This window comes from Ahaetulla prasina, chromosome 2, assembly GCF_028640845.1.
Source record: "Ahaetulla prasina isolate Xishuangbanna chromosome 2, ASM2864084v1, whole genome shotgun sequence".
Classification (NCBI taxonomy): domain Eukaryota; kingdom Metazoa; phylum Chordata; class Lepidosauria; order Squamata; family Colubridae; genus Ahaetulla; species Ahaetulla prasina.
In genome coordinates, this window is record NC_080540.1 from 195177587 (window position 1) to 195191791 (window position 14205).

The 14205-nt window shown below is 40.6% G+C and overlaps 1 protein-coding gene across 1 annotated transcript in view; it reads right to left on the reverse strand.

Moving 5' to 3' along the window:
- Window positions 1–5893: 5893 nt before the first annotated feature.
- LOC131190214 (ephrin type-B receptor 5) overlaps window positions 5894–14205 on the reverse strand; it is a 198609-nt gene continuing 190297 nt past the window's right edge. Inside the window, exons 13-17 of the mRNA XM_058167359.1 lie at window positions 13891–14106; window positions 13207–13356; window positions 12893–13086; window positions 10690–10845; window positions 5894–7869 (exon numbers count right to left, since the gene is read on the reverse strand). Of these exons, the coding sequence (XP_058023342.1) occupies window positions 7761–7869; window positions 10690–10845; window positions 12893–13086; window positions 13207–13356; window positions 13891–14106 (825 nt within the window). The 3' untranslated portion in view covers window positions 5894–7760. The remainder of the gene's footprint in view (window positions 7870–10689; window positions 10846–12892; window positions 13087–13206; window positions 13357–13890; window positions 14107–14205) is intronic.

Below are 14205 nucleotides of genomic sequence, written 5' to 3' on the forward strand. Positions count from 1 at the left end.
TTAAAGGAGCCAAGTTTGCAGACCCCTGGTCTAAGCCATGCCCCATGTCCAGCCACAGTGTACACATGGTTTCCACTACTCTAGAGGCTTCCAAGTGGAGCTTGTGTGAAACCTAAGTCCATGTCTGTGAATCACAGAGACTACAATGAAAAAAACATTTAGGTATATACAGTGGTAGGATTCAACCAGTTCGCACCACTTTGGAAGAACTGGTTGTTAACTTTCTGAGCAGTTTGGCAAACTGGATATCAACCCATCACCAATCTCTTTCCACTTATGACTGTATGACTATAGCTTGTTGCTGGCAATCCTTATGATTTATATTGATATGTTGACCATCAATTGTGTTGTAAATGTTGTACCTTGATGAAGGTATCTTTTCTTTTATGTACACTGAGGGCATATGCACCAAGACAAATTCCTTGTGTGTCCAATCACACTTGGCCAATAAAAAATCTAATCTATTCTATTCTATTCTATTCTATTCTATTCTATTCTATTCTATTCTATTCTATTCTATTCTATCAGGGCAGAGAACCAGTTGTTAAATTACTTGAATCCCACCACTGGGTATATATGCATTTACGAACCACGTACAGCTAAGTTTGTAGCCCACTTTTCTCATATTTAGGTCTTCAAGAAAGTTTTTAAACATGCTGTAAAACTTTATTTTCTGTGGATGCTGGGAAATACAGATGGTCCTCTGTCCGGAGATGCATGCCATTGTGAATGCAGTCATTTTGATAAGATGATTGTTTGTATTGTTCTGCCACTTGTTCCACAAACAAGCCCAATCAGAGAAATAGAAAGGGAATAGCAGATTGGGTATATTCTATGGTGACTCACTGCTTGATTGGGTTTTCACGCAATGGGACATTATTACCAGGTCAAAGACTGGCCACTTGAAAGACACTGTTGTGTGTGACTGTCTCTGAATCAGGAATTATGTCCTTGAAGAAGAAAAGAAAGTGAATGTCTCCCAGATACTTTTCGGTAAACAGTAAGAGAGTCACTACTCATATTTGAAAAAAGTTGCTGCTTCAGTACAATAAGCCGCAGATGTCAGATTCCCACATGCAGATCTCAGCTCCATATTTAGAACCAGAAAGTCATGCTCCAGAGTTGAATAGTCGTGTATCAAAACAATGTTCCCAGGAGTGTCCTGATTCCCACTGCTACTGCTGTGATGTGGGAAATGATCAGCATGAATTGAATGGATGCCATCTCACAAGTATTATATATACATTCCCACTGCAATCTGAATTCTCTAGCTAGCACAAAGTATTCTGTAGTTGGGAATAAATGTAACCTGCCAAATATAAGGAGAATATTTGTAGCTCAGTGCTGAAATGACGGGTCCTTAGTGCTCTCTTGCTTATTTTTTCTTGGCAGCTGTTTCATTACCCAACTAGGTAACATCATCAGTACTACTGTAGTACTGACTAGGACTGATGATGTTACCTAGTTTGGGTAATGAAACTTCTAATGTTTTATAATCAGATGGATTTGGCTGAGAAATTGTACTCAATGAGTAGTCCTTAATGGTACTACACCTACATGGAGGGAAGTAAGCAGTGGGGTACCATAAGGGTCTGTCTTAGGCCCAGTACTCTTCAATATCTTCATAAATGACTTAGATGAGGGAATAGAAGGGGAACTCATCAAATTTGCAGATGACACTAAATTGGCAGGAATAGCCAACACCCCAGAAGTGAAGCTCCAAAAAGCCATTGAAAACTTGAACAAATTAATTCACCCCCTCTTATCCAACAAAATGAAATTTAATGTGGAGAAAAGCAAGGTTTTACACCTGGGCAGGAAAAAACAAAGATACAAGTACAGATTAGGCAAAACTTGGCTCAAAAACAGTAACTATGAGAGGGACCTTGGAGTCTTAGTGGATGAGTCAGCAGTGTATAGCTGCAGCCAAAAAAATTAATACAATCCTGGGTTGTATAAACAGGGGCATCGAATCAAAATCACATGAAGTACCAAATATGGCATCCAGTTTTGGTCACCACATTACAAAACAGATGTTGAGATTTTGGAAAAAGTGCAAAGAAGAGCAACTAAGATGATTAAAGTCCTGAAGTCTAAAACATATGAAAAACAATTACAGAATTTGGGTCTGGGTAGTCTGGAGAAAAGAAGGACTGGGGGGGGGGGCAGGGGGTGATAGCAGTATTCCAATATTTGAGAGGCTGCCACAATGAAGAGGGGGTGAATTTATTTTCCAAAACACTGGAGGGCAGGACAAAACACAATGGATGGAAAGTAATTAAGGAGTGAAGCAACCTGGAATTGAAGAGAAACTTCCTAACAGTGAGGACAGTTAACCAGTGGAGTTAACCAGTCATGGTGGGTGCTTCATCACTGGAGGTTTTTAAGAAGAGATGGACAGTCATTTGTCTGAAATGGTATAGAATCTCCTGCTTGAGCAGGGGGCTGAACTAGAAGACCTCCAAGGTTCCTTCCAGCTCTATTCTGATTGATTGATTGATCCCTCAAATATAACCTGGCTTAGAATAGCCAAGAATACAGTTTTGCTGAGGATTGCAGTGGTCCATTCCATGGAAGCTGCTTACAGGCTGGCCTTGTTTCCACGAGAAGAGTGGAAGTATAATGGAATTCTTGGCAACAACACGTTGTGTTCCCTTTCTTATTGCCACATGGCCTTTCTGCTGGGCCTCTTTTCTGTTGGAAGATTTAAGGTTCCTGTTTTGTGCTCAGCTAATATGTAGAAGCAACCATTTATTCCTTTTTTCCTCACTCCTATGAGAGTGATAAAATATTGTTACCATACTGTTGGAGGAAATAGAAGATTCTGAGCAGATTCGTTGATTTAAATATATATATATATATATATATCTTTGCCTTTTCTCATTCTTTTTCTTTTTCTTTTTTCAGGGTTTATCCTAAACTTTAGCATTTACCATATTTTCCATGCTAAAACTCCCTCTCCTACAAAAAAGCAAAGGCTGAGCTTTGAGATGATACTGTGACAAAGCTTTCTGCTCACTATTCAACCCAATAGAGAGCAGAATGCTTTGCTATGGTATTGTCCCAATTGCTTTTTTGTAGAAGAGGAGGGAATCTTAGCATGGAGAATAAGGTAAATGGTAAAGCTTAAGATAAACCATGAAAAAAAGAATGAGAAAAGGCAAAGGGATAATCATCAAATCAGCTCAGAATCTTCCATTTTCTCCAATAATATACTAACAACATATTAAGTTTTATGAGGTTATTGGGAGAGGTAGACAAAGATAGTGGCTCCAGAATTGCTACTCAGTGGTACCTGTAGGGTAGAGGGCAACAAAAAGCAGTAAAATGGTTGCCATGCAAGCCAAGCTTTTTTTTGTTTTTTTGAATGACAGACTGACAGGCTGACAGACAGTCAAGCAGTTTCAGGAGCAGTTCCCTCAGAAGCCAAAGGGACCTGGAGTTGGGGGGGGGACAGGTGGTTAGCTCAAAAACTGATTAACCCCCGTTTGGTTTCTCTTCTCTTCTAGAAGCTTCTCGACAATCAAGGGGGTCCGATTGTCAACCCTGAAGTGAACCTGGCTGAGGCCATCTTGGAGGCTTCAGGGTTGCCAGTTCCTTGCTAACTATTGTAAATTGAAATCTTGTTTAGGAAAATGTCCATCACAGTGATTGTGTCCAGTTTTCTCCACTGCAGGCGGCCTATGTTTCCTATTGCCACTCCTCACAAGTAAAAAAACTATCTGGACTGTTTAATCACAGAGAATGAAAACCACCTTGAAGAGGGAAAAAAAAGTATGGCTGACATAGTCAGACATTATAGCACAATGGATGTAAGGATGTAAGATTAGTAGAATAAAAATATAATCCTGAGGAAGAAATAATTATTTGCTTTGTACTGCTGTGTAATGTATATAATCACAAATAAATCCCTTGCAAATCAATCAATGTTCTCTTAACTTCTTCGTGGTGGGCTGCTACATTAACAATGTCATGTTATGACAGCCCATAAACGTATCTAAAATAGCAGGAGTCTTCACTGAATATTTCTGTGCTTTGGGTTACTAAAGGATGATCCTGGCAACATTCACTGATTCCCTGCCCCCCCCCCCCAGGCTAATATAGCCTGTGTAGCACTGGGGGTGGGCAGTTGCTATCTAGTAACAGGTTGTGTGCAGAGGTCAGTGGACCTTGGCTTGGGGGAGGTGATCTTTATTAACAGATTAACAGAGTTGGAAGGGACCTTGTAGGTCAGGGGTGTCAAATCTGATTTCATTGAGGGCTACATCAGCGTTGACCTGGGGGGGGGCAGCTCCATGTCACTCTTGTCAGGGGTGCCTGTGGTGGCGCCTCCCGAGCCCCGTTTTTGCTGGCAGATGTACTACGGGCTGGTCCTTTGCTGTTTCCAGGGCAGCTCTGCGGGCCAGATCTAAGCACCCCACAGGCCGGATCCGGCCCCTGGGTTTTGAGTTTGACACATCTAGTCCAATCCTCCGCCAAAACAGGAGACCCTACACCATTTCGATCAAGTCTTCTAAATAAATGCTAATTTCTTAATTCACAGCATCTTTTTTTAGGTGATTAGTAATACAAAATAAGGTAATAATTATGTGCTGTGTCTGTATCATTGCTTATAACAGGGATGTCCAAACTTGGCCCCTTGAAGAGTGATGGACTTCAACTCCCAGAATTCCCCAGCCAGCAACTTGCTCATATTTATAGCTCATGCTGGCTGGGGAATTCTGGGAGTTGAAGTCCACCACTCTTCAAGGAGCCAAGTTTGGACACCCCTGGCTTATAATATACATATACATTACACACACATCTATGTATGTATGTTGTATGTGTGTGTGTGTGTGTGTGTGTGTGTGTGTGTGTAGTGCACAAATAACAGGATAAATGTATTGCAGCACCAGACAAGTTTCATTTGTATTTGTGTGTATGTCTGTGAAATTTCAGCACACCTAGCACTGGCTGAATTGTGGCTTCCATGTTTACAAATTGACAGACTTACTCTGGTGTTCCCATTAATAATGGCAAAATATTGTCTGAACTAACATTTGTAAACCCTATTGCTTCTTGTATTATCCCCTATCTTCATTAAAGTTTCCTAATATAAATATACAAATTCTAAACATAAGTGAGCAAAGTTGATGTCCATTTGTATAGCCAAGGGCTTTTCCACCTCTTCCCCCACCCTCTCCCTGTCTCCCCACCTCAGTCCTTTTATTTTTGTGGAGAGGAGAGGTTAACTAGGAATCTGATGCAGTTCGAAAATAACCTCAAGGCCATTCCAGGAACAATTCAGCTAATCCACTCACATCACATGCAGCAATGCACTAACAAGCTGCTAAGTTGTCAGATGTGTCAGTGAATGTGTACAATTGTTCAAGAGAAACAGATGAATGTTTACAGAGGACAGTTGGCATTCACTAGTGTATAGCTAAAAGTGGGAAATTGGAACATTCACTTGAGACAATCATATGTGCATGTTGATTTCACCACGTTTGGAGCCATCTATCCTACTGTGTGTGTGTGTGTGTGCGCACACACACATGTGTAATGTGTGAGTGAGACAGAAAGAGAGTTTTTCTTTCTCAGATACAGTCTGCATTTATCCTCCAGGGACTTTTCTGCCAGAATGAGATTCAGTTCTAGAGAAATGCATCATGATGGAGAGAGATTTAGTGTCCTGATAAATTAATGACTGCTGCTGCTCCCATCCCAAATAGATCTGGGTTATCTTTATGGTCAGAGGAGGTATTGCTTCACATCCACCTCACTGTGTTCTCAATAAATCCGGTCTCAATGTGGACAAGATCCTCAATCGTTTTCTTGTGCAAACCATCTGCTCTCTTTCAACCTCCAGAAAATCAATGCAATCCCACATCCAAAGAAAGTCTTGTCAACATACTTTTGGTAAAATGTTTTATTTCAGTTTCTGTGGTCTCCACATCCAGTTGGACATTTCAAAGAAGGACTTTTCATCTTCCTAGAGACAGACATACTGTACTGCTACCTACTCTTACTTCAACTAGGCTGTTGACATCCTATCAGAGGATCAACACAATCCATGGGTGGCCCAAAATGCTTCAGGTCCTAATACTAAAACTCCAAATGCCCCCACCAAGCTCTTACCAATTACTATGGGGCCCAATACACAACAAAGTTATCCAGTGGCAATCTCATTCAAGTGAACTGCAGTACATCTAGACCAGGGGCTCAAGCTCAGTTCAGAATGAGTGCTGCATGGGATTGGTTCATTAGCTTGAGGGCCTCACCCTTTCAAGCCTTCTCATGCCGTGATTCAAAAGTATCTAGGAAGTAAAAAATGAAGAGTATTGCGCCATTAAACATAACTTTATTAAATATAAAAAGTACCGTGAAACAGAGCTACTTGCAAAACAGTGCTGCAAAACAGCTATTTCACTTTGGCTACTTAGCTGGCAGCATTTTTCATTAACTAGAACACCAATATTTGGTTTTTATTACTGCGCTGATATGCAATATTTCATACCTAGGATGATATAAATTAGGGAAGCCATCCCATTAAGAGATGTCCAATCCCTTCTTTCTTCTCTCTCCTTGTTGAAGGGGGACATCTTTCCCTTGGTCTCCCACCCCCAGTTCTCCTCTTCTTTCCTCTCCTGTGGTCTTGCTTGCTTGCCCTCTGTTCTTCCCATGGACTATGCCCATCAGACAGAGCTTGCAACAGGGCTGGTAGCTACAACCCTTCTCTCAACTGCCTCCTCCTTTCTTCCCCAGCCCCAGTCTCCTGACCTCTTTTTCTGGATATGCTTTGCTCCCTTACTGCTCCCACCAGCAGAATTTAGCACCACCTCAGAAACAGCATCCATGATGCAATGTGAGAGCAACTAGGAGTCTCAGGAGGGCTGTGCTGCTTGCAAGAGAGACTTTGAGCATGTTCTATGCAACTTGGCCCACAAGGAGACCTTGTGAGGTCATCGGCTGAAGTAGTTGCTGGGCTGTTCTCCTCCTCCTTGGAGCTCAGTGCTCTGGCCTTGCTGGGCTAAGTCTTCAGCACCTACAAAGCATGGATTTTTGCAGGACACAGAAAATGATTTGGAGAGTGGTAGTTGTCCCCTAGGCCACAAACCCTTGGTCTAGACTCTGCCCCATGGTTTGGAGTTGTCCATCTCTGCCAACTTGAACAGCATCCAAAATGCACTACCTGATGAGACAGCAGACTGTCTTGCTTTGTTTATCCAAAACTGCCTAAAAGAAAAAGTTGGTGCCACTGTTCTTCTCAGCACCGAATTCCACTAGCTGGACAAAAGTTTTCTAAGGGTCTCTTTTGGCAACTCAGTCTTTCAACACTATATTAAACTCAATCTTGCTTGCTCCAGCTTAAAATTTGCCGTTTACAGGCCGCTAGTCCACAGTATACTCTTCTGAGGTGTCTGTTTCTGTTATGGGTTCAATCCCATATGTTGGCATTGAAGTGGCGGTGAGTGCATTTCCAATTCCAAAGCTACCTTTTCAGCTCTACCCTGTGTTCTATCAGCCCACCCCACCCCAAATGTACAATACCACCCATCTCTAAATGACACAGGATTTGTAGTGTTTCAAGTTATAATAAAAAAATAAAGAAAAACAAGCAAAGAATCTCTATAAATTTTCTCTGGTTTGTGAAGTGGAGTGCAATGTTTCCTGTGCCCCCATCCATGCCTGAAATGGACTGCTCTGTCTCTCTTCGACAGCAAGAAAATGTTCATTTGATTCGCCAGGTGTTTTAAGGGGAATGGACTGTGCTCAGTTTGTCAGACCTCAACAGGTTCGAGCTGATTGAGGTGGACCCGCATGAGTTGGATGCTGTTGAGGATTTTCTTCTGATGACCGACCAGGCTGATGCCAATGCGCTGGATATCTCTGCAAATGAAAAGAGAAAAAGATCTCAGCCAAGGTTTTGGCACCGTCTAAACTCGCAAACTTATTCAAGCCACTGTAGTCTGGCAGAACGTTGGAACCGTTTGGCCATCTTCACCACTTCCGTGGGTACGAATACTTATTGCCTTCGGAGAGAAATTTGGTGAGGTGCACTCTTTTACTTCTAACAATGCATAATGGCTATTGTAGAAAAAAAAAGACTTGCAAGATATACTAAGGATGGTTAAAAACTGTAGACCACATGTTTTTTGGTGTGTTACCTTGGAGCATGCCATGATTTTGCCGCAAATCATAGAACAACGATGATACTTTCCCCCAAAAAATATTTTTATTTCTCTATCTAATCTATAGAGCTGTTCATTTTTCCAAAAGTGACTCTGGATGGCATACAAGTAAAATAATGGGGGGGAAAAATCATAAAAACACCAACAGCTAATTACAAAATTTGTGTATCTCATTAATCCTTTTATGACGAAAATAGGCAAAATAAACCAAGATACTAAGGAGCCAAATGTACTCTAAAATGAAATATTTCATTCCTGAACTTTTTTTAAAAAAAATATCTATTTCTGCCCCTCTGCGACATTCTTGTGTCATTCAGATGCCCACTGGGATTCTTAGCTGTTGAAGGAGAAAGGTAGGAGAAAGATGGCCCCAGTCCCAGAGAAAACTGTTAATTGTGTTGGGTCCAAAGGCTCTTATCTTTAGATTACTGCAATTTGTACTAGATAGGGCTGCCTTTGAAAAGGGCTGAAGGTACAGCAGGGGTGCTATTTGGCTGCCCACCTGCTGCCAACTGAAAACTGCTACAGCAAAGGACATCTCAATTGCAGGGGCTGTTTTGATTGACAGTCACCTTCTGGGCCCAAAAAAAGCTTCTTAAGAGGCCTGTGGTGGCATGAATCTTCATTACTTCCAGAATCACCTAGTATGGGTGAAGTCTCCTTGCCTTCTAGCTTGTGGCCAAGCTGGCATCTGGCAACTTTCCTTTCCCTAGGATGTTAAAGGGATGGAGTCTTGGACACTAGCATTGTCAGTCAAGTACTTCGTTCTGAAATAGCTTGCACTCAGAACAGGACCTTCCCTTTATTACTATCATTCATGACAGCAATAAATTTTTTTACAGAGCCTTCTACAAGCAAAGGGTGCCCTGTAACAGATGGCAACACTTTAGGGGAGATTAGGAATTTGTTTAGTTACTGTTGTTGTTTGCAGGTGTTTGTATGGTACTGTTGTGTTATTTCAAGGATGTAAACTGCCTAGAATCTATGAAGGAAGTGGCACACAGAAGTACCTTATGTACAGTATAATCACTACTGAGCTAAAGGGGTGATTCTGAATCAGAATAAATCAGCTTCCTATGTCATTTCACATTGTCATCAAAACCTCAAACAACGTTTTACAGAAGTTTCCACCACATACATATGAATGTAAAATGAATAGTTAATTGGATGAATAGCAGATTAATATTTGCATGTAACGCTTTAAAGATAATGTAATAGTTTTCACAGATTTATCTGATGTGTGTGTATGTCTGTATACATACATACATACATACATACACACACACACGCAACACAACACACTCTACACACATTTAAATAATGTAAAAAGGCCTGAGTATTTAAAGGCATCTAGGGCAGGGGTGTCAAACTGGTGGCCTGTGGGCCTGATGCATCATGTGCAGGCTACACCCACCCCAGCTCTGCCAAGGGAAAACACTGCGATACGTCACATGATGGCAACATGACGCCACGAGTTTGACACCTGTGACCTAGTTGCATCTATAAACTTTTCAAAATGATTTTCAAAATGATTCTATATGCCTTTTAATTTTTGATTGGGAGCTGCCCTTAGCTGACCAAAAGATAAGTGGCTTTATAAATGTTTTAAATAAATAAATAAAATATTGAGTAATAGACACTACTGGAAGCTCTACAGCCAATGCTGGCCAAGGGAATACAAAAACATAGGGATGGATCATGTGTGGTCTTCTGTATGTGTTATACTACAGTTCCCAGAATCCTGGCCTTGACTGAATTTACAAAATCACACATCCTAGCTTCACAGTTCCTTAGTGCTTACAATACAGTACATCAGAGCATGGCCTCACCAAATAACAATCTTACCCGGGCTTGAAAAGTAAGTGAGATCACCATGGTAATATTCGGATGGGAATTCAGGGCTTCTGAATAGACTAGATTTTAAGATGAAAAAGATATCCTGGACAAGTTAAATTTGCTAAATTAAATTTATAATATACCATACATTTTATAATTTTACAAACTTTTATAATATAATATTATAAATAGACTGTTTTGTAGGCGAATTTACCTAATCTTGGCATCAGACTCAAGATCAGGCTTTAGATCACAATCATATCATTGATTGTGTTGACATTTGATAAGATGTCTGTCTGGCCTATCATAGCATACTTTCGTGCCAAATATATATGCTTCCCATTTCCCACACTTTGGGAGAAACAATATCCAATTCTGCACACACAGTCCATGTTGAAACACTTTTAGCGAGTAATAGATGTACAGAAAGATATGGTCTTTCTTTTGAGAAAGATGACTCATTTCTTCCTATTCTCTTGAAGAAGAAATGCCTCTATATTTTTCAAATCGCACCTGAACTGGAGGACATTTTGACCCATGCTCTGTTCTCTCTTTTCAAATACAAATGACATACCATAATTGTAAAAACACAAAGACTATGTAGTTATATCTATGAAAGGCAAACTTGTGCTTCTCTGCAGACTCAATCGTACTGCCACATAATAGGAGATGCAGTTCTTACTCTAAAGTCATGCGTGAGATGACATCAAATGTAGTCAGGCCAGCTTGGTCAAAGTTATCCTTGTAACGTCCCATCTTAATGGCATCCAGCCATTCGTGGGCATTGGAGAGTGAAGGGAAGTCTGGGGGTGAGTTGCTCAGTAGATGTTGGGACGGTCTATAAAGAAGAAGAGAAGAGGGACACTTCAAAGAGCACGAGAACATACTGCGATATGCCCAGCATCAGCCATTCAAAATGCTGCAGGACAAGTGGTGAAGTACATGACTTTTGAAACATGCAAAAGACACTATTGCTGCCAACCTCAATTCTGCCAGATACATCTGCCAAGTAGCCCTGGAGTCTTAGATGGGTTTTATTTGTGCTTTCTACTGGTGCACCTGATACCTGAAGAGGTTTTCAATGGAATTTAAACCATGTTGCTAAAGAAGGCTCCTGTTATTCCTCTTCTAAAATGCTATATATATATTTTGCTTTTCTTTCTCTCAGTTTTGGACAGAAATAACAGCACCTTTATGGATTCAAAGTTGTGTTTTGTTTTGTTTTTAAAAAGGCTATTTACAACTAAGGACTCCTCTCTTCTTTCCCGGCTCTGGATGAAAGTTTGTAATACCCATGGGAAAATGTCGCCATGCCAACAGGATGGACTTCCTTCCTCACTTCTGAAGTCATCTAATCTTGGCTGCATCTTTCCCCAGGGAACTCCTCTTTGTTGACCCCAAGTTTTTGGTTGCATAAAGCTGAGAAAAACACATGGGAACATAGGAATTTCTAAAGCATTATTATCAGCTTTTGTAGAGAAGGTTCCACCATCAACTCATCACCACCAGAGGCAGACCTCTCTTTACCAATTTCATGTTTTCACCTTTGCTCATTAGATACTGTGATCAGTTCCAAGACCCACGCCTTGCTCCATCCACAAGCCACTGCTGTCAAGAATTTCCCTAATTGAACTGCCCACCATACAGCAGAATCTGAAATCAGGCACTCTATTAATAGAGCAAAAGAATAATCGCCATCGTGCTGCATAGGGGACTGAGAGTAGGATATGAGCCACAATACTCTTGGTTCCACCTTAACTCACCTCTTACTCCTTCTTTTAGCAATCTCACTCCTTCTTTTAGCAATTGGGAAAAAAATAATACTAATTTACTTTCATTATGTGTTGCAGGATAACATAGTTATGGCTAGTACCATTATACTTGCTTTTTTTTCAAGCTAACATGGATATAAACTTGGGAAAGAATGTGATGCTATTGATGAAGACTTAGAAACAAGAGATAAGTTTTGGCTTCTATGTGAAAGGAAGAAATTAGTTGTATATAGCCCCTATATAGGCAGACAACTAATTTCTCCCTTTCACCAATAGAAGCCAAAATTTATCTCTTGTTTCTAAGTCTTCATCAGTAGTAATGTGTGTGTGTGTGTGTGTGTGTGTGTGTGTGTGTGTATAAGGAACGTGGTGGCTCAATGTCTAAGATGCTGAGCTTGATCAAAAGGTTGGCTGTTCAGCAGTTCGAATCCCTAGTGCTGCGTAATGGGATGAGCTCCCGTGACTTGTCCCAGCTTCTGCCAACCTAGCAGTTTGGAAGTACATAAAAATGCAAGTAGAAAAATAGGGACCACTTTTGGTGGGAAAGTAACAGCGTTCTGTGTGCATTTAGTCATGCCAGCCACGTGACCATGGAGACGTCTTCAGACAGTGCTGGCTCTTTGGCTTTGAAACGGAGATGAGCACCGCTCCCTAGAGTCGGGAATGACTAGCACATATGTGCGAGGGGAACCTTTACCTTTACCTATATGTATATTCATCTTTCCCAAGGAAATCCTGGTCATGCCCACATGATTAACTTATCTACTACCACTACTGCAAAACATTTCCCATCCTGACAAACGCATTTACTCCACTTTTACTGGCCATTTGTTATTGGTGTCCATGCATTTTATTCCCTTCACTAATTTTACCCCTTGCAAAGTATTTAAACACAGGGGTCTATGTAATAAAGAGTTTGCATACTTTGTGTTGACTCTACATATATAACTGGTATTAAGAACTTTTTGATTATTGTTTTGTTTGTCCAGAGGAAGCATCAGATTCCAAATTAATACCTAGAAAGTATGCTTGATTTCTAAATTTCAAAACACGGCTCTTCTTTCATCCCCTCCAATTTGTGGATTACACACTTCCCTGATGCTCCCTTCCTACCTGCTATTTCCTGTGCCAGTCGCTTTGAGAGCAGATGGTTTGCGAATCATCTTGTCCAGGGCATTGACTATCTGCTCAAATTTGGGCCTCTGGACCCGTTCTTTCTGCCAACAATCCAACATCAGCAGGTGCAAAACAGTAGGGCAGTCTGGAGGTGGTGGAAGACGATAATCCTGGTCGATAGCATTGATTACCTACAACATAGGAAAAAAAGCATAAATATCTCCTAGCGGCATATACATGAATGCAATCCAAAAAGTAAATATCTTGTTCAAAGCATGTACTTTTAGTGTTTGGGCCACAGTAAAACTTACATCCTGATTGGACATGTCCCAGTAGGGTCTCTCTCCGTAGGACATGACTTCCCACATTACAATGCCGTAGCTCCAGACATCACTTGAGGATGTAAATTTGCGGTACTGGATAGCCTCTGGAGCTGTCCAACGAATGGGAATCTTGCCACCCTATAGTTATGAAGGAAAAGAAGAGCCGTATGCATCAAACAGCTCTCAGTTCAAAACAAGTCCACTGATATTAAATCAGTTCTTAGATTTAAAAAAGTAAGCTAATAGTTTTAGAAGAACAGAAACAGAGTCCTAATAGTAGAATGGAAATTCTTACAGAGTGCATTCCAAAACAATGGCAGTTTCATTATATAAAACTTGTGACTATCAAAAGAAAGATTATGTTTGCTGTCTTGATTTTTTATAAAAACAATAAAGGTATAAATTAAAAAAAGTAAATACCATTAAAATGTACCTAATTCCTCAGTATAAAGAAAAATAAATCATATTTTTCTCTTCATTTAGATGACTGATAACTTTAGCACATAAGACTCAGAGATGGTCTGCTCAGAGTCCCCTGAACCACGAGACGGGTGGCAATTAAATTTGATAAATAAAAATAAGACAACACTGAAATATAGCACAATGCAAACACAGAATCCTGCCTGATTATTACAGATTCATGAAAAAGTATTTTCTCGTATAAGAACTTACCAATGCCCCAGTGTAGGTTGGGTTTGAAGCATCATCTTCTAAGAATCTTGACAAGCCAAAATCTGACACTTTGCAAACCAAGTTGCTATTGACCAGGATGTTACGGGCAGCCAAATCCCGGTGAACATAATTCATATCTGAGAGATAGCGCATGCCAGCTGCTATGCCACGCAGCATGCCAACTAGCTGCAACATGCTGAACTGACCTTCCTTTTGCTGTAAGTTACAAACAAGAAAGAAGACATATTAGTATATAAATGTTTCCTAATTTCTCACCTGCATCAGTAGTGTGACAATTCCAATGCTGACTGAATA